At 47.9% G+C, this 23,330-nt stretch overlaps 1 protein-coding gene across 1 annotated transcript; it reads left to right on the top strand.

Annotated features, from left to right (window-relative positions):
- The first annotated feature begins 341 nt into the window (after positions 1-341).
- On the top strand, positions 342-20,223 carry LOC144597010 (CD276 antigen homolog). Its single transcript, XM_078405911.1, has 6 exons — positions 342-408; positions 4,420-4,767; positions 6,950-7,234; positions 8,362-8,646; positions 17,536-17,664; positions 20,195-20,223. Exons 1-6 carry the CDS (start codon positions 342-344, stop codon positions 20,221-20,223), a joined length of 1,143 nt encoding a protein of 380 aa, XP_078262037.1.
- The last annotated feature ends 3,107 nt before the right edge of the window (positions 20,224-23,330 follow it).

Genomic DNA, 23,330 nt, shown 5'->3' on the forward strand with positions numbered 1-23,330 from the left:
ACAATGACAATAAAGATATATTGTATTGTATTGTATCCCTTCCCACCCAAACCCGCCCGTTCCCAGGTACTTTCCCCTGCAAACACTTGCCTCTGTACTGCCTCCCTTGCCCTCATCCAGGGATCCCAGCAGTCCAGCAGTCCACATGCTGAGTGAGGCCACATGCAAACTGGAGGAGCAGCACCTCATATTCCACTCAAGTTGCTTACAATCCAACGCTATGAACGGTATCCTCCAATTTTAGGGAGCCTCTAAGTAACTGCTTGCATCACAGAGGTGGGTTGATTTACACGTTGTCGGCTCTGGGATTCACCCAACGGGAGCCAGGTCCCGGCGATAGGATGATTCCTCTCCTCCGTCTACTTGTCATCTTGGTCACTGTGTACCAAGGTTACAGCTCGAAAGCAGGTGAGAGGACTCTTGCATTTGTGACCAGCGTGTGAATATGGTGTGTTGGTGTGACAGGGGCATGGCAGAATGTAATTGTAAACAAATGTGAGTACAAAAATTATTATGCTGTCTTAACCTGCACAAGATAAGCACTTGTGAGGTGTTTGCGCAGTAATCAACCAGAACCAGCACCACACAGAGTACATGAGGAATCATTATCCTAAATTACACTCAATCTGTCTGCCTGCACATAATCCATATTGCACCAATCCCTGCCTATTCATGTGCCTGGCTTAAACATAAACATTAAGTGCCTGGCTTAAACATAACTATCATAATGTGCTTCCACCACCACCTCTAGTCATGTGTTCCATGCACCTACATTCTCTTTGCAAAAAATATGTCTTACAAATCTCCTGTAAATTCTACCCTCTCACCTTAAAACCTGCCCGCCAATGCAGACAAATGTTTACCACTCAATCTGCTTGTGTTGTTCCTTACAGGGAGATCTTCCCCTCGACCCCTCCACTTGCTTAGCTGCTGCTCTGCGTCCCACCCTCTGCCCCTCTCCTGAATGGCACAAACAAATCCCAGCGAGGATAGTCATGCCCTAACAGTTTATGTGCTAGATCCTCCCATGCTCACGTAAGAATCTCACTCCATTCGTCCAGTGTTGAAGTGTTGCAGATTGTGTAGCCAGGGAGGAGAATGTAGCAGGAGTCACACAGCATGGAAACAGGCTGAGCAGGTCTCAATGCAACACTGAGAGAAACATGTAGTCACTGGCAGCTCGCCACCTACAACGGCGTGGAGTTGATAATCTGTGATAAAGTCTCCCCATGCAAACTCCCAGCTAGTGTATGGAGTTGGTTGGTCAGTGTCACAGTCTGTCCTGTTCACTCACCTGCCGGCCACACCCACCACGTTAAGCCAACTCCCCTCACCTGTTCACTCACCTGCTCCAGATCACCAATCAAGCCAGCATATAAACCCTTCCTGCATATACACTCTTTGCCAGATTGTTCTTAGCCCTCATGCAAGACTCTCCAGCATTCTCTCTTGGACTGATTTCCCATTGCCGACCCTGCCTGCTCCCGACCTTCACACTTTGTCGTAGCCCTGGTGAACGCCTCAGTCTTCTGTCCCTGACCACGAGCAGGTAGAAATAAAGCTCATTCTAAAACTACTTCCTTGGTTCCGTGTGCTGCATTTGGATCTACTTGCGGTCCGAGCAGGATGAAGCAGAGCTTCCACACGTCTGGACAGCACTCTGGCCTCTCACTGCAGAGGGTTGGAAACAGGCTGGTGCCCCAGTGCAACAATGAGGGAGTGCTCACACCACCAGAGGCACCGTTACATTCAGTGAGTGGTGGAAGGCGAAGAGGAAAGTTGGTGGCAAACTCACCTCCCGCGTCCTCTAACGTGATCACAAAACCAGTCCCATCTTCCCAGCTCCACACCTTTCTGCCTTCTGCCTCCACAACGTCTCATTCCCTCATCCCTTCCCACCCAAACCCGCCCGTCCCCAGGTACTTTCACCTGCAAACACTTGCCTCTGTACCTCCTCTCTTGCCTCCATCCAGGGATCCCAGCAGTCCTTCCAGGTGAGACAATGGTTCACGTGCACCTCCTCTGACCTCATCGACTGCAGCCAGTGCTCCCGATGTGGCCTCCTGTACATCTACAAGACCAAGTGTAAACTCGACGATCATTTTGCTGAACACTTTACCCGGTCCACCAAGGCTCACTGGATCCCTGCTAACTCCCCTTCCCAATCCCAGGCTGACCTTTCTATCCTGGGACTCCTCCGTTGCCGGAGTGAGGCCACATGCAAACTGGAGGAGCAGCACCTCATATTCCACTCGAGTTGCTTACAATCCAACGGTATGAATGGTATCCTCCAATTTTAGGTAACCTCTAAATAACCCCCCCCCCCTGCCCTTTTCACCTCCACACCACACCCCTCTCTTCACCACTCCATCCCTCCCTGGTGTCCCACCTGGACTCTCACCTATTTTTCTCCTTCACAACCGCCCCTTCGCTACACAATCTGCAACTCTTTAAATCTGTCCCACACCTTCTATTCATATCTTTGGCCTTTGTTCCAATCATTTGCCTGTAAAACACTCCTTCACCTGTGTCTACCTATTACCTGCCATTCTCTGTCCTACCTCTCCCCTTTTCCAGCCTTCTTCACCCCCCACCCTCCCACAATCAGTATGACGATCTGAAGAAGGATCTCGACCCAAAATGGTACCCATCCATGTTCTCTAGAGATGCTGCCTGACCTGCTGTGTTACTCCACCATTTTGCATCCTTTTGTGCATTAGCCATTATCTACAGTTCTCTGTTTCTGGTATATCATTGTTTTGTGTCTCCATGTCTGTTGACTGCTGCCTCTCACCTTTATCTGCTGTTCTATCTCTCTGTGCCTGGTGTGTAATAGTTCTCTGTCAGAGTCATAGAATCACACAACATGGAAACAGGCCATTCGGCCCAACTCACCATGCCATCCAGTATGCCTCATCTATGCCAATCCTATTGTTCAACGTTTGCCCCATAACCATCTAAATCTTTCCTATTGGCGTTTCTGCTGTGCGTGCCCCTAACCCTGGGGTCTGGTGTGAAATATTTCTGCATCTGGAGTCTGTGGTCTGTGTTTGGTGTCTCTGTGTTCTGGTGTCTGGTGCGTAATGCAGGCGATTCCCGTCTTGTGGAAGTTCGGGTAACGGCAATATGCATAAATGGCGTTTATAAATCATTACCAAAAAATCCTGGAAATAATATCTGGAAACAGAAATTCATTCTTGCGAATTTGGTGTGAAAAATAAACACAATTAAAAAAAACACACACTTATAGATGCACCTGCGGAAGATGAGGCTTTCTTTGCATTATGGAAAATCGAGATATGGATCTTTTTCTCAGAATGCAATCTCCCCAACCCGCCTTAACACCCATAGTTTGTGTTTGGTGTCTGGTGTGTAATCCTTCTTGGCGTGTCCTCTGTGTGTGGCATTTGGTGTGTCATGTTTCTTTGCTTGCTGTCTGTGTCCCTGCATCTGGCTGCCTGGTGTGTAGTATAGGAGCAAAGAGGTCCTTCTACAGTTGTACCGGGCCCTGGTGAGACCGCACCTGGAGTACTGTGTGCAGTTTTGTTCTCCAAATTTGAGGAAGGATATTCTTGCTATGGAGGGCGTGCAGCGTAGGTTCACTAGGTTAATTCCCGGAATGGCGGGACTGTCGTATGTTGAAAGGCTGGAGCGATTGGGCTTGTATACACTGGAATTTAGAAGGATGAGGGGGGATCTTATTGAAACATATAAGATAATTAGGGGATTGGACACATTAGAGGCAAGAAACATGTTCCCAATGTTGGGGGAGTCCAGAACAAGGGGCCACAGTTTAAGAATAAGGGGTAGGCCATTTAGAACGGAGATGAGGAAGAACTTTTTCAGTCAGAGAGTGGTGAAGGTGTGGAATTCTCTGCCTCAGAAGGCAGTGGAGGCCAGTTCGTTGGATGCTTTCAAGAGAGAGCTGGATAGAGCTCTTAAGGATAGCGGAGTGAGGGTGTATGGGGAGAAGGCAGGAACGGGGTACTGATTGAGAGTGATCAGCCATGATCGCATTGAATGGCGGTGCTGGCTCGAAGGGCTGAATGGCCTACTCCTGCACCTATTGTCTATTGTCTATTGTCTATTTCTGTAGAAACGAAGAACTGCAGATGCTGGTTCACAAAACAAAACACACACAGTGCTGGTGTAATTCAGCGGTGTCAGATAGCACCCGTGGAAAAATAGATAGGTGATGTTTCGGCTCGGGAAACCTCTGGGTCTGGTGTGTAATATTTCAGTATCTGATGTGTAATATTTCTATGTCTGCTTTGTTATATTTCTGTGTCAGTGTCTGGCTTTTAATATATCTGTGTCTGGTGTTTAGTGTGTAATATTTCTGTGCCTGGTCTGTAATATTTCTGTGTCTGATGTCTGAGTTTCACCCTGACTTCTCCCGTGTGGTCTTTGCATTTCCAGGAGTGTTCCTTGTGGGGTGTGACAGTGAAGGCATGACACTGAGGGTGACAGAAGATCTGATCACACCCTGTTACTTCTATTCCCAGTCCGAGGCTCGGCTTATTGCCATCGTGTGGGAGAGGTTTGATCCTCAGAGAGTGGTGTACAGTTACCGAATCAACCAGAGTCTCTGGCAAAACCAGGACCCCAGCTACCGAAACCGGACACAAATGTTCGAGAATGAGATTGCGGAAGGGAACGTGTCTCTGAAGTTGAGGAACGTGAGTCTGTTGGACGCAGGGACGTACAGGGTTAACGTCAGCGCGTCCTCAGGACAAGGCTTTAAGGACATCAGAGTCATGGTGGGAGGTAAGAGCACAATGTGGCCACCCTCTTTACTCCCTGAGCAACAATGGAGCCACACGATTGTTACAGCACAGTGTTCACATCATATCAGTCCCATTCTTCCATTTCCATTGAACCTACAATCTTCTTTTCCTCACACACCTATCCAACCTTTGAAGCCCCACAGCTTCCACCACTGGATTCAGCTTCTGGATCAAGTTGAGTTGAAGATAGACGCAAAAAGCTGGAGTAACTCTGCTGGACAGGCAGCATCTCTGGAGAGAAGGACTTGGTGACATTTCTGGTCGAGACCCTTCTTCAGGCCAGTTGAGTTCAAGTTGAGTTGAGTTCATTGTCATGCCCACCAGCATGGCAAGGTACAGCTACCATGAACATCTTGATGTTGATTTATACCAAAGATAGACACTAAGTGCAGGAGTAACTCAGCGGGTCAGGCAACATCCCTGGAGAAAAAGCATGGGTGATGGCTGAAACATAGAGTTTCAGTGTGTATTTAACACCAGCTACCTGTCATGGAGCTTGAAGTCAAGGACCTAGCTCAATGGGCCTGGGCAAACTATAAGTGCCTCTATACTAATTCCATCTTCCAGCACTTGATCCATAGCTCTCGATGCCTTGGTAAAAACAAATTTGTGATTATTGTACAATCAATGTAAATGAATATCCTATGGGCAACATGGACTTGTTGTGCACTAAAGGGTTTGTTTCCGTGCTGTATGACTCTGCTAGTTTAGTTTAGAGATATAGCATGGAAACAGGCCCTTCGGCCCAACAAATTTGTGCAGACCAGCAATCACCCCGTACACTAGGGACAATTATTTTGCAGAAGCCAACTGACCTCCAAGCCTGCAGGTATTTGGAATGTAGGCGGAAACCGGAGCACCCGGGAGAAAACCCACATGGTCGCAGGGAGGACGTGCAAATTCTGTACAGACAGCACCAGTCACGATCAAATCTGGATCCCTGGAAACATGGATCGGGGATATTTCTGGTTGTGACCCTTCATGTGGGGTTCTTTTATACCCCTCAGAGCTTTGTGATACTTCTTCTGACCCCTTCTATCAACTCCATTCCAACCTAACCAGTCTGCCCTCACAACTGAGACTTCCCATCCAAGGCAACATCCTGATGCATCTCCTCTGCACCCTTTTCAGTGCCCAGAACTGCACATTGTACTCTAGTTGTGGCCTGGCTAATGATATAGACAGTTGCATCATAAATTCCTAGATCTTATAGTATATTCTATACTCTGGCTAATGAAGGCCTTCTTATTTTTCAGGATTATATTTCATCCACCATCTTATCTTGCTAAATGATCAAAATTTTCCTGTAACCCAAGATTACTCTTCTCTCAATCAAACAAATCATCGATTTTTATGTCACCTGTAAACTCACTAATCACACCACCTACATTGAAATCCCGATTGTTAATTGATATTACAAAGAGCAAGGGTCACAACACCAATTGTAGCAGAGTGTGTGATAGAACAGGGCAGAGGAAGATAGACACAAAATGCTGGAGTAACTCAGCAGGACAGGCAGCATCTCTGGAGAGAAGGAATGGGTGACGTTCCGGGTCGAGACCCTTCTTACGACTCAGAGTCAGGGGAGACTAGAGATATGGATTGGTAAGCAAAAAAAAAATGACAGGTCAAAGGAGAGATGATCAAGGAAATGTAGAATGGTTCATTGTTAGCAGAGGGGAAGGTGACAATGAGACATACAATCAGTAATGTTAATCAGGAGGGGACAGTGAAACGAGTCAGAGAACTCGGGTGGGGGAGGGATGGAGAGATAGGGAGAGCAAGGGTTACTTGATGTTAGAGAAGTCAATATTCACACCGCTGGGTATGAGGCAGTGTAGAGGGAGATCACTCGGTGCTGAATACGAGGGGTATGTGACTGGACATGTGGAAGGAGGGATTCTGTGTCCAACCCAGTGAATATCTGTAGAGTGAGCTTTTGTCTGAATCTAAGCCATTCAGTATTTAACATTGGGCTGTAAGATGGTTTCAGAAGTGCACTGGGTCTGCAAGTGATGTCCTTTTCTAAGCTAAGGCACATGAGAAGAGTGGGTAGACTCTGCCATTGTCGGAACATGACTTAGCTGGCTAGATTTCAGATGGTTTGGTTGTTCCCTGTTGGTTTCACGAACGTTTTCTGTCCACTGTTCTTTCTCCTGCAGCCATCGGCCACTCCCCCCGATTTCACTCCTTCGTCACCAAGAGGAATCACTCGGTGTTGATCTGTGACTCTGCCGGCTGGTTCCCTGCCCCCAGCGTGACCTGGCAGAACTGGTGGGGCCTCAACATCACCAAGTACTCGCAGACCCACGAGACAGACAGCCGGGACGGACGGGTGCGGGTGAGGAGTGCCATAGAGTTCTCCACCGGCTCCAACGGCAGCTACACCTGCACCATCTGGAACCCTCTGCTCTACCAGGGCACCTCCGCCAACTACACCCTGCCCAGTAAGTACCGGGCAGTGCAGTAGTGGGGACTGAGTCACTGGAGGTAGGCGGGCGGGCATTGGGTCGTGTAAGAAACAACTGCAGATGTTGGTTTAAACCGAAGATAGACACAAAAAGCTGGAGAGAAGGAATGGGAGACAGTTCGGACGGAGACCCTTCCTCAGGCTACCATTCCTGTTCCTGCTTTTTCTCCAAATCCCTTGATTTCCTAGCCCTGAGAGCTCTATAGAAACATAGAAACATAGAAAATAGGTGCAGGAGTAGGCCATTCGGCCCTTCGAGCCTGCACCGCCATTCAATATGATCATGGCTGATCATCCAGCTCAGTAGCCTGTACCTGCCTTCTCTCCATACCCCCTGATCCCTTTAGCCACAAGGGCCACATCTAACTCCCTCTTAAATATAGCCAATGAACTGGCCTCAACTACCTGTGGCAGAGAATTCCACAGACTCACCACTCTGTGTGAAGAAATGTTTTCTCATCTCGGTCCTAAAAGACTTCCCCCTTATCCTAAAAGACTTCCCCCTATCTAACTCTCTTTGGAATGCATCCCGTGAATTGGCCTCCACGGCCTTCTGAGACAGAAAATTCCACAAATTCACAACCCTGTGGGTGAAAAGGTTTTCCCTCATCTCCGACCCAAATGGCCTTCCCCTTATTCTTAAACTGTGGCCCCTGGTCCTGGACTCGCCCAACATTGGGAACATGGTTCCTGCATCTAGCGTGTCCAATCCCATAATAATTTTATATGTTTCTATAAAATCCCCTCTCATCCTTCTAAATTCCAGTGAATACAAGCCCAGTAGCTCCATTCTTTCATCATATGACAGTCCCGCCACCCCGGGAATTAAATTCCTGAACCGATGTTGCACTCCCTTAATAGCAAGAATGTCCTTCCTCAAATTAGGAGACCAAACCTGCGCACAATACTTCAGGTGCGGTCTAACCAGGGCCCTGTAAAACTGCAGAAGGATCTCTGCTCCTGTACTCACCTCCTCTCGTTATGAACGCCAACATGCCATTACCTTTCTTCACTGCCTGCTCTACCTGCATGCTTGCTTTCAGTGACTTGTGTTGTGGGTGAGGGTGGAGGCTGAGGTCCCATCACTAACACCTCTTGTGCCAGCTCTAGGGAACAGTCCCGACATCCACTCGAGGGTGACAGGCGGTGGGCGCTCGGTCCTGACCTGCCTGTCGTCCGGCTGGTACCCCGCTCCCAACCTCACCTGGAACAACGAGCAAGGACAAGCCATGACCAAGCTCATCCAGACGGAGCTGACCGACGACATACGTGGGAGCGTCTCGGTGAAGAGCACGCTGCGGCTGGAGGACGACTCCAACGGGAACTACACTTGCGTCATCTGGAACCCTATGTTAAAGCAAGGACTGAGGTCTTCCTTCACTGTCCTGAGTGAGTACGGCCCTCAGAACGCTAGGATTTAATGCACTCTCCAGCTGACCATGACCACACTGGAAGTGATCAGGAGTAACTGGGCTCTTTTTCTAAGCACATGGGTCTGGAACTTAGTGGGTGAGTACAGCCCAAGCCCAGACCTAGCTCAGTGTGCATGACCTGGGGGTAGTTCAGAATGATCATAGCCTAGGCCTAGTTTAGAATGATCATAGCCTAGGCCTAGTTCAGAATGATCATAGTCTAGGCCTACTTCAGAATGATCATAGGCTCAGCCTAGTTCAGAGGGAACACAGCCTGAGCCCATCTCAGATAGGCAGCACAACCTGGGCCTAGGTCACAGTGATCACAGCCTGGGTCCAGGTCACAGTGACCACACAGCCTGGACCAGGTGCGACGGGCCACAATGCACAAGTCGGCAGACAACGGGAGTAAAAACATGCCCAATGTCACCCTCATCCTGATGGCCACCTTCGTATGTGGCTGCATCAGGCGGAGCGTAGAGCCAAGGCACGTGGGCACCAAGTGTCACTACCTGCTGAGGTTCTACCTGTCCCCGGCGTTGCGAAGGATGGGCCTGGCGCAGATGCCACGCAATGTGCCAGTCAGCTGGACATTGCCGCACCATCTGTTGCTCGTGGAAAGTTTCTTCCAGACCAACATCTTTGACCACAAGTCCATCGGGCAGTGGTCAGCACGTAACGTCTTGCAGGCACTGCAGGGAAATGACTCCATGGATCCAGTGGCGTGGTTCCCAGAGCAGACTGCCCAGCTTGTCTGGCAAAATGCCTCATCGCCAGAACTCACCAACAAGCACCAAGACCTGGCTTGGCTGGCGGTGAGGGGAGCCCTCCCAGTCAGATCCTTCATGCACCACCGGAACCTCACTACCAGCGCACGCTGCCCTCTGGACGGCTGCTATGGAGAGGAGATGGTTGCCCACCTCTTCACAGAGTGTAGATTTGCCAAGAGAGTCTGGAGAGGTCTGCAGGGGTCCCTGTCACGATTTATTCCGAGCAGCTCCGTCACAGAGGACTCTGTGATCTACGGACTGTTCCCAGGGGTGCATTCAGAGACTGACATCGAGTGCTGCTGGAAGGTCATCAACTCGGTGAAAGACGCTCTTTGATCTGCCCGAGCTTTGTTGACCTCCCTGCGGAGCGAGCTGTCCGTCGGGGAATGTTGCCGACTGGCCCGCTGCAGACTGCAGGAGTACGTGCTGAGGGACGCACTGAAGCTTGGTGCAGCCAACGCCAAGGCTCTGTGGGGGAGGACCACAGTCTAGGGTCTTTCCGCTGCTGGACATGGGGGGAAGGGTGTGGTGGAGACGCCCCTGCAAATAAGGGAAGGGTTTCTGTATAATTTTGTATAAATGTGACAACGAAAATCTATGGAATGTCAGATGGAGTTCTGAAAGAGAAATGATTTGTAAATATTTATTTCTGGAATAAAGTATTTTTTGATGTTAAAAAAAAAAGTGACCACACAGCCTGGGCCTAGCTCAGCGTGAGCACAGCCTGGGGCTAGATCAGTGTGAGAGAGGGGTAAAAAGGGATAATTGATTTAGACTAAGGATCCTGAGAAATAGCTGACTCGACCATGCTCGACTAAAAAAAAGGGACCCTGAGAAATAACTGACCAGACCGTGCTCGGCTAGAGAAAAAAACCCACAAGAACAAATGGTGACAGTCCAAGGACAAGTGTTAGAAGATAATCAGAGAACTGGGAGGAAGGCCAAAATAATCAGAGAACTAGGGGAGAGGGAGGGCATGAACTACTCTGTACTGTGCTTGCCTAATGAAATAAATGAATATTACTGTATGATGTGGAAGGCAACAGGGGCGATGATGGTAGATTGTGCACCTCAGTGCTCCGATTGGAAGGAGCCCGAAGGGGAGGAATTAAAGGTGTAACAATTGTAAAATGAAGTGAATAAAAAGAAGGGATTTTTCCGACCTCGGTGTGTCTCGACAGGGGAGACACCCAACTCTGCAGACTTGCAAATAAACTATACTTGTTTCTCTAGATTGTCTCGAGCATCGTGATTGTGAGCACTCACATTTGCATCTCACAGCTTGGGGGCTCGTCCGGGATCGCCACTCCGGCCAGCTGACGGGAGTATACGGAAGAAGGGACGGTGCACCCTGCTAGGTTCAGCGGTCTCAGACTCCTTGCTTGCCGTCAGCGGTTTGAGCGAGTGATACCTGGACCAGAGACTCGAGAAACAAGTGGGAGGAGCAGGAAATCGCGAGGAGCTAAATCGAGTGATTCTTGTGCACAGGACCCGGGTAAGAAAACTGACTATTAAGTACTACTCGGGCGATTACAGCTAAGATCGGAGGGGAATTCCGATCGGGAGGATAAAAGATCGGAGGGGAATTCCGATCGGGAGGATAAAAGATCGGAGGGGAATTCCGATCGGGAGGATAAAAGATCGGAGGGGAATTCCAATCGGGAGGATAAAAGATCGGAGGGGAATTCCGATCGGGAGGATGGGCAGTGAAAACGGAAAGCCCAAAAGGGAGGGGAAGGGCGGTAAGCCCAACCCCTGCATTCCGCCTGATAGTCGGTTGGGGCGAATGCTGAGCCATTGGGGGCAGGGAACAACCCAGGGATTGGAGAAAACAAAAATGATTCAACTCTGTTATTTTGAGTGGCAGAAATACCCGATCAAAGGGAGTTCAGTCTGGTGGCCACGACTGGGCTCCGATGAGGATTGAGTACGGCAGGCATTAAATTTGTTTGTTAATTCAAAAGCTTCCCCTAATCTGGAGGAAAGTTGTTATGCTTGTAAGGGGAAAGCGAAGAATAAATCCTGAAAGAATCGCAGGAATCACAGGCTTGCCGATGCCTCGGAATAAATATTAAAAGAATATAGTAGAACTATAGAAGATAGAAATAGCGTAATAGGTAGCACAGTGACTATAGAGACGTAACGGAGTGAGAACAAGGACTGCATTTAAACTGACTGACCAAGTGCACTAACATAACAAAAGACGAATACAATGAATAAAATAACTGCAGTTGAACTACTAAGTAGGAAGTTCCCCGTATCCAAAGAGGATATTTAAAAAACACTCTGAGAAATGGAAAAAAAAAAAGGACGAAAAAATTGGTTACAAAATGGCCCACGGAATGATATAAATATGATATAAATTTTGACATAAATTTTGATATACTTATATTTTGATATAAACATGTGTGATGAAATGGGAGTGTTAATTAAGAACTATAAGCCTAAGGATAAATCAGAAACCCGAGTAACGAAAAAGGAAAAAGAACTAGACGTACTTAAATTGTTTAGAATAGAAGGAGAAAGGCTGAGGAAAGCATAGCAGGAAAAGAATACCACCCCAAACAAGGGTGAAAGACCCCCAAAACAGCATGAAAGTCAGGAGCTTCAGGAGAAAAAATCAACTCTGTACCCCAGCCTATGGGACCCTGGGTATCCCCCTCCCTATTCCGGCCAGGACGGAACAAAGCAGTGCCCTTTGGTAAAAGGGAATAGTGGAGATAGAGGGAGAAGTCACAACTTGGAACGATGAGCAAGACATAAAGGAATATAGACAGAGAAGGGGGCAGCGAGAAAAGGAAAGGATGAAGCAAGAAGCACGGGAACTAGAAGCAGACATCAAAAGGCTGCAGGACCTCAGGGACCTCAGGGACAGAAAGATTTATGGGACCCGTCAGGCAGCAAATGAGGAGTATGAGGGAGACAGCAACACAGAAACACAGGTGAGTAATCAGCAGGCATCAGAGAGAAGGCAAAACTGTGAGAATGAAGCAGAATTAGAAAGTGATGGGGAAAGAACAAGGGAGTGTAGAAGGGAAATAGAGGCATCCATAAAGCGCTTAGAGATAGAGATAAGGGAGATGGAAAAAGATATGGAAAGAAAAGAAAGGAAAGCCAGGGGTACGCCCAGAGAAGAATGAGGTGGGAAAGTATACAGATAGAACCACAACAGGAGATGGTGAACGAGAGACAGGAGCTGAGGGGGAGAATGATGCCATTACTTTTGAAAAAGGCAGGACAAACCCAATATATTCCTTGGGCGACCCGAGACCTAGAGGGGCTGAGAAACGCCTTGCCCAACATCTGTTTGTAAATGCGGAAAATGGGATAGCCTTCGGGTATTGACTGAAAGGAGGGGGGGAAACCGGCAGCCCGTGGCATTTTAATCAAAAATACTGGACCCAGTGTCACGAGAATGGCCTGTCTGTATACAGGCAGTGGCAGCCACAGCGGTCCTAGTAGAGGAGAGCAGGAAATTGACCTTCGGGGGGGTTTTGGTGGTCTCCACCCCACATACGGTGAGAACAATATTGGCTCAGAAATCCAACAGATGGTTAACGGACTCTAGAATTTTAAAATATGAAGCTATCCTGATGGAAAAGGACGATTTGACCATGATTACAGACAAAAAATTAAACCCATCTCAGTTTCTGTACCCGCCCGAAGAAAGAGAAAACGAGACAGGGCAGCCAGAACACTGCTGTAGTGATATAATAGATTTACAGACAAAAAGTAGAGAAGACTTGGAAGAACAACCTCTGGCTGAGGGTAGCCGGTGGTTTATAGACGGGTCCTCCAGATGTATAGATGGAAAAAGACATAATGGATACGGTATAGTGAATGGGGAAACTATGGAGGAAATTGAAAGCGGAAGGCTGCCTGGTAGTTGGTCAGCCCAATCTTGTGAATTATACGCATTAATGAGAGCTTTGAAACTATTGGAGGGAAAGGAAGGAACAGTGTATACCGACTCAAAATACGCCTTTGGGGTAGTACACACCTTTGGGAAGATCTGGAAAGAGCGAGGAATGATAACAGCTCGGGGGAAAGAATTAGCGCATGAGCAATTGATAGGACAGACATTGGAGGCCTTGCAGAAACCAGAACGGGTAGCCATAGCACGTGTGGCAGGGCATCAGAAGGGTAACGCCCTGGAAGTCCGAGGAAATAGGGCAGCGGATGAGGTGGCAAAGAGAGCAGCCACAGATCAGACGGTAGAAATGATGTCACTGATACCTTTAAGGGAACCCAAGGAAAAGATACCTATCTTTGGTGAAAAAGAGCAGGAACACATGAGAGAAATGGGAGCCCGGCGTACCCCAAATGGGAAATGGTGGACACCGGATGGAAAGCAGCTATTGAACAAAGAAATTATAAGGGAGTTATTAGGGAGGCTGTACGGACAAAGCCATTGGGGAACCCAAGCCCTCCGTGATACCCTCCTCAGGACCTATGCTTGCCGTGGGATGTATACCATGGCCAAACAAGTCATAGGGGGTTGTGTAATATGTCAGCGAATCAACAAGAAAATCATGAGAGCAGTCCCAGGAGGAGGACAACCATTGGCAATAAGGCCCTTCCAAAGAATACAGATAGACTTCACCGAGTTGCCCCGACTACAAAGATGGAAATACCTGTTAGTGGTAGTGGACCATTTCACTAGATGGGTAGAGGCATTCCCTACAGCAACTGCCACCTCACAGTCGGTAGCCAAGGTATTATTGGAGCAAATTATACCCAGATATGGGATTGTGGAAACAATAGACTCGGATAGAGGGACCCATTTTGCCTCCAAAACACATAAAATGGTATGTGAAGCATTAGGAATTGAATGGAAATTGCATACACCATGGCATCCCCAGAGTTCCGGAAAGGTGGAAAGAATGAATGGCACCTTTAAGACCCAAATCACCAAGTTAATAGAGGAAACGAGTGCCTTCCGATAGCCTTGTTAAGAATCCGAACGGCACCTCGGAAAGACATAGGGGTATCACCATATGAAATGTTATTCGGGCTCCCGTACTTAGGAAAGATAGAGGGAACAATACCAGGGAACGACGTGTTCCTAAGGAACTATTTACTGGCAGTATCCCAATCTCTTGCAGAACTAAAAACTAAAGGATTACTGGCCCAGAGCCCGCCACTGGATTTTCCGATTCACTCAGTCAAGGCTGGAGACTGGGTACTAATAAAAACGTGGAAGGAAGAAAAGTTGCAACCTAGGTGGACTGGACCCTACCTTGTGTTATTAACCACCGAGACAGCAGTACAAACAAAAGAAAAAGGGTGGACACACGCAAGTCGATTTAAGGGTCCCGTGGAGGCCCCACCAGACAATATCAGCCCTTGGACGGTACATGGAGGAAAGGAGCCATTGACTTTGGTATTCACCTAAACCCCGCATGGAAAATGAAGACTTCGTGCTGGTGGATCGGGTGCTGGGTGGTTACCCAGCTTGTGAGTAATGTAGCATGTATAAAAATCACTATACCAAAGAATAGAAGGGCCACCACCATCCCATTTGATGTATGTAAAGGAAAATCATGGTGTGGTTATAGAATGTATGTATGCACCCATCCCTGTAAAAAATTGGCGCGAGGTATTCACTTCATCCAGAGAAGGGTGGCAAAAGTCCACCTATCAAACTGATAGGTGGAGAGTATATCAAAACCCAAACAAGGGATAGCCAGGACGTGTATATGTAAGCATACAGAGGGTTCAAATAAAGGAAAGTGGTAGGTATTGGATATGTGCAGATAGAACAGGGAAGGACGCATGCCTGAGGTTTGAAATAGAGGTAGAACGGGACGGATATATAGTAAAATATGAGGATAAGGGGGAAATGTTCCAGATAGATGACAGTCAGAGTAGGGATCCCTGGGCAACCCCAGCACCACCGGTAGTCAGCAATGTCACCACGGAATATGAGCCTAAGGATTTGAAGATAATGATAGTAACAGGAGAAATAGAATTAATGCAATTGTATGGGGAGGGAATACCAACAGGGGAAAAGGGAACCAACTCCTGGCTTACCTGGATGATGTACACGGCCAGAAGTATGTAACAAACCAATTGCTACGCCTGCGCCGGAGCTAAGCCTCAGCTGGTCCCAGTACCATTTCCCCTGAATTGGAGTAGGACACCTGGGGCTCTGTCATGTATACTACAACTATTCACGAATCCCATACTACCAAAGAATGAGACCTGCCAGAGCTACCATTACCTATTCCAGGCTAGCAACAACAACACGAAGGGCCAAAGGAAAGACCCTCGACCTCCTCCATTCACCATTCCCCTCGGGGAGGAGGGATTTGAGTGCTATACAAGATATAACCCAGATGGACAGGAAATGGGGGAGGTGCTAAACTGCAATCAAACGTATAACATAACAGCTGAGGAACAGGGGTCACTGTTCAGTAGCTCCTGGCTGATAAAGCAGATAGTCACCGATGTCTGGTGGTGGTGCGGAGAGGATACCCTGTGGCCCCGGCTACCAGGGTCATGGACGGGAACCTGTACCCTTACACAACTAATGATGCCCTTCACCATAGCAGTAGAGCATGCGGTCAAAATCAATGAAGGAGGCCGACGACAAAGGAGAGAGGTGAGAGGATCATTCGACACACACATCTATATAGATGCAATAGGGGTGCCAAGAGGGGTACCGGATGAATTCAAAGCCAGAAACCAGATAGCTGCTGGCTTTGAGTCCATACTCTTCTGGTGGTCCACAATTAATAAAAATGTGGACTGGATCAACTACCTATACTACAATCAACAACGCTTTATAAATTACACTCGAGATGCGGTTGAAGGATTAGCGGAACAACTGACAGCTACCAGCCTAATGGCCTGGCAAAATCGCATGGCCTTGGACATGCTGCTGGCTGAAAAAGGGGGGGTGTGCGTAATGTTTGGGGAACAGTGTTGCACCTACTTCCCCAACAACACTACTCCTGATGGGTCCGTGTCAAGGGCCCTAGCGAGTCTCACCTCCCTGTCTATCGAATTGGCCGAGAACTCAGGAGTAGACACCTCCTGGACCAAGTTTCTAGACTCCTGGTTTGGGAAATGGAAGCACATCTTTACATCAGCCCTAACATCAGTGATAGTTATGATGGGGTTGCTGTGTCTATTCGGATGTTGCATCATTCCCTGCATACGGGGGTTGTCTCAGCGATTGATAGAGGCAGCTCTGACAAAGAACGACATCGCCATGATGGCCTTTAGAGCACAGCATGACCAGCAGGAGGAATATAGAGAGGCAAAGACTCTGCTGCTAGCACTAGAAAAGGAGGAAATAGTATAAATCAAAGTAGCGTGGCATAAGAAAAAGGGTGGATTGTGAGAGAGGGGTAAAAAGGAATAATTGATTTAGACTAAGGATTCTGAGAAATAGCTGACTCGACCATGCTCGACTTAAAAAAAAGGGACCCTGAGAAATAACTGACCAGACCGTGCTCGGCTAGAGAAAAAAACCCGCAAGAACAAATGGTGACAGTCCAAGGACAAGTGTTAGAAGATAATCAGAGAACTGGGAGGAAGGCCAAAATAATCAGAGAACTAGGGGAGAGGGAGGGCATGAACTACTCTGTACTGTGCTTGCCTAATGAAATAAATGAATAATACTGTATGATGTGGGAGGCAACAGGGGCGGTGATGGTAGATTGTGCACCTCAGTGCTCCGATTGGAAGGAGCCCGAAGGGGAGGAATTAAAGGTGTAACAATTGTAAAATGAAGTGAATAAAAAGAAGGGATTTTTCCGACCTCGGTGTGTCTCGACAGGGGAGACACCCAACTCTGCAGACTTGCAAATAAACTATACTTGTTTCTCTAGATTGTCTCGAGCATCGTGATTGTGAGCACTCACATTTGCATCTCACAATCAGTGTGTGTGTGCAGCCTGGGCCAAGGTCACAGTGACCACAGCTCGGGCCTATAATACAGTGACCACACCTAGCTGGATTATCCCAGGTAATCCCATTAGGATATGTTCACTTCCTGTAATCCAGTGAGTCTGGATGGACTCCTGCTGCTGATACACAGACCCCGACAGGATGACACACCCTCTCACTGGACCTCGCTTCCTTTCCAGTTTCCCGCTACAAGGAGATCCGGTCACATTGGATCGCAGTCGGCGCCATTATTTCCACATCCATCTTCGTGGTTGCTGCGGTGATCAAAGCGAAGAGTGTCATCATGCTGGTCAAGAAAGAGAGGGCACGCACACGCGCGCTGGCGCACGCACGCACGCACGCACGCACGCACGCGCACACGCACACACACACACACACACACACACACACACACACACACACACACACACACACACACAAAACGAAAACCACGATGTAAATATATCAGCATGAAAAGGGAGTGGCTGACGACCAGAAAACTGAGTGTTAGGATAAATGGCCATTTTCGGGTAAGAAAGTTGTAAGGAGTGGCTGTCACAGCGCCTCAGTTGTTCAAAATCTATATTAGTGACAGCTGAAGGGACCTTGTGAAGCTAAATTTGCAAATGATGCAAAGACAGGGGGGGAAAGGAAGATAGAAACATATGTGAGGAGGACACAGAAGGACAGAGTAAGGTTATAGATAGGTGGATAAACAATTTGCAGAAGGGCACAATGTGGGGAAATGAGGTGGGGGGAGGCTCCACTTCAATAGGACACAGAACAGGAGTGTGTTGGTTCAGCAAGTAATCAGGGTGCAAATAAAACCTATTGTCTATTGATTTAACTTCAAATGAGATGAAGGGAGGAATTCTTGCTTCAACTGTTGGGACCACAACTGGAGCAGCTTTGGAAGGATTTATTTAAGGAGGGATGTGTTTGGCACTGGAAGTAGTTCAGAGAATTTCACCAGGTTGGTTCCTGAAAATGATAGGGTTGTCTTCTCAAGGATAGGCCCGGAAGATTGGTCCTTTACTCACTGTAGTTTCGTAGAAGGAGAAGTGATCATCTTGGATCACATTTGATTCTTAGGGTTAGGGACAGGGTAATGCTGAGAGGATGGGAATCTGGAATTAGAGGGCTTTATAAATCTTTGCTCAGGCCCCGCATTTGGAGTATCGAAGAATTGTCTAGTTGCCACATTACAGGGAGGATGTGGAGGCTTTGGAGAGGGTCCAGAAGAAGTTTACCCATAATGATTATTAGCTAAAAGGAATGTTTGGACAGATTATTTTCTCTGGAGCGTTGGGGGTTGAGGGGTTAATAGAAGTGGGTAAAATGAAAAGACACAGATGGGGTAGACAATCAGAATCTTTTTTCCCCAGGGTGGAAATCTCAAAGATGAGAGGGTATAACTTTAGAGCCAAAGGAGGAAAGTTTAAAGAGAATATGCAGGGCAAGTTCCTTTACACTGAGTAGTGGGTGCATGGAAAACACTGCTGGGAGTGGTGGTGGATGCAGATACAATACTGACTTTAAAAAACATTTAGGTATTTATTCACAAAATGCTGGAGTAACTCAGCGGGTCAGGTAGCATCTCTGGAGGGAAGGAATGGGTGATGTTTCGGGTCGAGACCCTTCTTCAGACTGATGTCAGGGGGGCGGGACAAAGGAAGGATATAGGTGGAGACAGGAAGATAGAGGGAGAACTGGGAAGGGGGAGGGGAAGAGAGGGACAGAGGAACTATCTAAAGTTGGAGAAGTCGATGTTCATACCGCTGGGCTGCAGGCTGCCCAAGCGAAATATGAGGTGCTGTTCCTCCAATTTCCGGTGGGCCTCACTATGGCACTGGAGGAGGCCCATGACAGAAAGGTCAGACTGGGAGGGGCAGGGGGGGGGTTGAAGTGCTCAGCCATCGGGAGATCAGGTTGGTTAAGGCGGACTGAGCGAAGGTGTTGAGCGAAACAATCGCCGAGCCTGCGTTTGGTTTCGCCGATGTAAAGAAGTTGACATCTAGAGCAGCGGATGCAATAGATGAGGTTGGAGGAGGTGCAGGTAAACCTCTGTCTCACCTGGAAAGACTGTTTGGGTCCTTGGATGGAGTTGAGGGGGCAGGTAAAGGGACAGGTGTTGAGATGCTGCCTGACCTGCTGAGTTACTCCAGCATTTTGTGAATAAATACCTTTGATTTGTACCAGCGTCTGCAGTTATTTTCTTTAAAAACATTTAGATACACAATGATATGCAAGGAATGAAGGTACTGTATATGGGCCACGTACAGGCAGAGGGGATTAATTTAACTTGGCATCATGTTTGGCATAGATTTTATGGGCCAAACTGTCAGTTATTCTGCCATACAGTTCTATGTTCTAGGAGGCATAGTTTTAGCATAAGGAGTTGCCCAGTTAAGACAGAATTGAGGGGTAATTTCCTTTCATAAGACATTATGAACCGTTAAAATTCTCTGCTTAAGAGGCCCGTGGAGTCATTGAATATATTCAGGCTCTGATGGATAGATGGCAAGGAGGTGAGGGTATGGGGAACATGTAGAAAAGTGGACATGCTAGGATCAGAGCTGCCATGATCTTGGTATTGGTATTATTGGTATTGGTCGTATTGGTATTGGTCTTATTGAATGGTGAAGCAGAGCAGGTGGGCCCAATGGACAGACCCGCTCCTGTTCCTTATGTTCTTACAGTGGCAGATGGAAGAATGCTCTGGGTGGAGAGGGGGAAGGAGGAGAGGGAGTGAGAATGGGCTGGAGTATGAGCGTGGGAGCGGAGTGTGAGCAGGGTGGGGCATCACATGGTGAGGGTTTGAGAGGTGATCAGAGTAACGCTTCCTTCTGCTGTCTGCAGGTCACGCTGCATTCTCCCCAGCAGAGTGAGGCGACCGGCAGATACGTGAGGTGCAAGGACAGGGCAGCAGGTCCCCAGCGAGAGAGGCCTCTTGTTCATTCTCAATCCTGCCCATCTTCAGAATTAGAAACCAACGCCCGAGGCAACTTTGCACGGTTGGTCTATAACAGAATAAATATTTATACTGAGCAACTCTTGCCTTGTTTGATGTTGTGAACCGCAGCAGAGGGTTGGGCGGGTGAATGGTAACCCTTGGCCCTCCAGACTGCAGCCGAGAGAAGAGCAGCAGAGGTCAGTGGGGGCACTTCCAGGAGTTGGCCTGGAGATGGTCTTCCATTGCGCATTGATTGATTGATTAGGAAAATAGCTGCAGATGCTGGTTCAAATCGAAGGTAGACACAAAATGCTGGAGTAACTCAGCGGGTCAGGCAGCATCTCAGGAGAGAAGGAATGGGTGACGTTTCGAGGTCGCCCCCTCCTCAACATCAGTCTGAAGAAAGGTCTCGACCCGAAATGTCACCCATTCCTTCTCTCCTGAGATGCTACCTGACCCGCTGAGTTACTCCAGCAGTTTGTGTCTACCATTGATTGATTGATTGGTTGATTGATCGAAAAAGTACAGCATGGAAACAGGCTCATCGGCCCACCGAGCCCACACCAGTGCCACAATTTGCACTAATTCTATGTTACTCCATTTTCTCATCCACACCCTGCACCCCAAGGATATTTTGCAGTAGCCAATTAACCTGCAAACCCACACTTATTTTGTGATGTGGGAGGAAACCAGAGCACCTGGAGGAAGCCCACATGGTTGCAGGGAAGACGTGCAAACTTCACACAGATACACTCCACATTCCCACGCCCGAGGTGTGGATTGAATCTGATAGTCGGGCACTGTGAGGCAGCAGCACCAGCAGCTGCACCACATTGCCAATGACTGAAGCACAAAACGCCAGGTAGGAGTGCACAGCTAGACAGAGGGAGTCCTTTCCAAGTCATCCTCTAGTCACTAGAGTGTGCCTGGCGTGGACATGAAGGATCACATGTCGAGTTCAGAAGGGGAGTTCTCCACTGTGTCCTTCATAAATATTGGAACATATAACATAGTAAATACAGTACTGGACAGGCCCTTCAGCCCACAATATCTAAACCAATATTGCCTGTCTGCACATGATACATTTCCCTCCATTCCTGCATATCCATGTGCTTATCTAAAAGCTTCTTAAATACCACCGTTGTATCAGGCTGCTCCATTACCCATGATAGTGCATTCCAGGCATCCATTGCCCTCTGTAAAAATCTTGCCCTGCACATCTCTTTAAACTTTGCCCTCTTTTACCTTAAAGCTATGCCCTCTACTCTTTTTTAATTTTCACCATGAGGAAAATGTTTTGACTGTCTACCCTATCTATCTATGCCTCCCATAATTTGATATACTTTTATCAGTTCTCCCCTCAACAATCTGACCTCTGCCGATGGCTAATACCCTCGAATCTGTCCAACCTCTGCTTATAGCTAATACCCTCGAATCTGTCCAACCTCTGCTTATAGCTAATACCCTCGAATGCAAGCAGCATTCTGGTAAACATCTGCACTCTTTCCAAAGACTCCACATCCTTCCCCAAGGTAGCCAATAAAACTGAGCACAAGTCCAATAAAGCTGCATCATGACTTCCTGACTCTTATACTCAGTATCCTGACCAATGAAGGCAAGCATATTTTACACCTTCTTTACCAACCTTCTTTCCCACGCCTTCTTTGTTGATGAAACACTGACTTTTCTGCGGTCTACCCTGTGGTTCCCTTTCTTGGTTCAGAGACCTCCTTTCAGAACCCAATCCCTCTTTCCTGATGTTCTGAGCCAGAAAGCCCATCTCATCTTACTGGCAATCATACATGGAAACATAGAAGCATAGAAAATAGGTGCAGGAAGAGGCCATTCGGCCCTTCGAGCCAGCACTGCCATTCATTGTGATCGTGGCTGATCATCTCCAATCAGTAACCTGTGCCACAGCTTGCACGATGTCTGGTCTCTACCTCCCTCTGCTGGTCAGAATCCTGTGCAGCTGTTGCATTTTACTGGTCACATACGCAACTGCACAGGGAAATTATTTTTGCACATTTACACATGCTGGCACCGCCATGTTTTGGTCACATTTCCAAAGTTGAAAGTTCAGCAAGAACGAGTGAGCAAAAGGGAGAATAAAACGACAGCACTCTTCTCTGGCAATCCCTTTCCCCTGAATGTGGCCCCCTTGTCAAAGACCCTGACGTTGTCCTGTGACACAATAAAACAGTGATGTTTAAAAGGCATTTAGACAGTCAGGGAATGGAGGGATTACAGGCCTTGTGTCGGCAGATGGAATTGATGGCATCATGGCTGGCACAGACAGAATGGGCCGAAGGGCCTGTTCCTGTGCTGTACAATTCTATATTCTCTCTACCAATAACCTGTATGAAACTTTCCAATCCGGATTCCGCTCAAACCACTGTACTGAAACTGCGCTCCTCAAAATCACAAACGACATTCTCCTCTCCTCCGACGCTGGCAACCTCAACATCCTCATCCTACTTGACCTCAGCGCCGCCTTTGACACCATAAATCACTCCATTCTCCTCACCCGACTTGAAACCTCCCTTAACATCACCGGCACAGCCCTATCCTGGTTCAAATCTTACCTCTCTGACAGACACCAGTTCATCTCCATTAACAACTGTAAATCCCCCACCGCTCCCCTCCCCCAAGGTGTCCCCCAAGGCTCAGTCCTTGGCCCCCTCCTCTTCATCCTCTACCTGTTCCCCCTTGGTCAATTAATCCGCCGTCATGGTCTCAACTTCCACTGCTTCGCCGATGATATCCAGCTTCTCATCTCCACCAAGTCAATCTCCCCCACCACACACTCTACACTGACAAACTGCATCACTGAAATAAAATCTTGGCTTCAATCAAACTTCCTCAAACTCAATTGCAACAAATCTGAAATCATCATCATTGGTCCAAAAACGCTCACCAAATCCACCCAAAACTTCATCCTCAACATTGATGGTCTCCCAGTATCCACCTCACCTCACATCCGGAATCTTGGAATCATCCTTGATCAAACCCTCTCCTTCGACAAACACATCAAACACATCA

Source organism: Rhinoraja longicauda, chromosome 9 (genome assembly GCF_053455715.1).
Source record: "Rhinoraja longicauda isolate Sanriku21f chromosome 9, sRhiLon1.1, whole genome shotgun sequence".
Taxonomy (NCBI): Eukaryota; Metazoa; Chordata; class Chondrichthyes; order Rajiformes; family Arhynchobatidae; genus Rhinoraja; species Rhinoraja longicauda.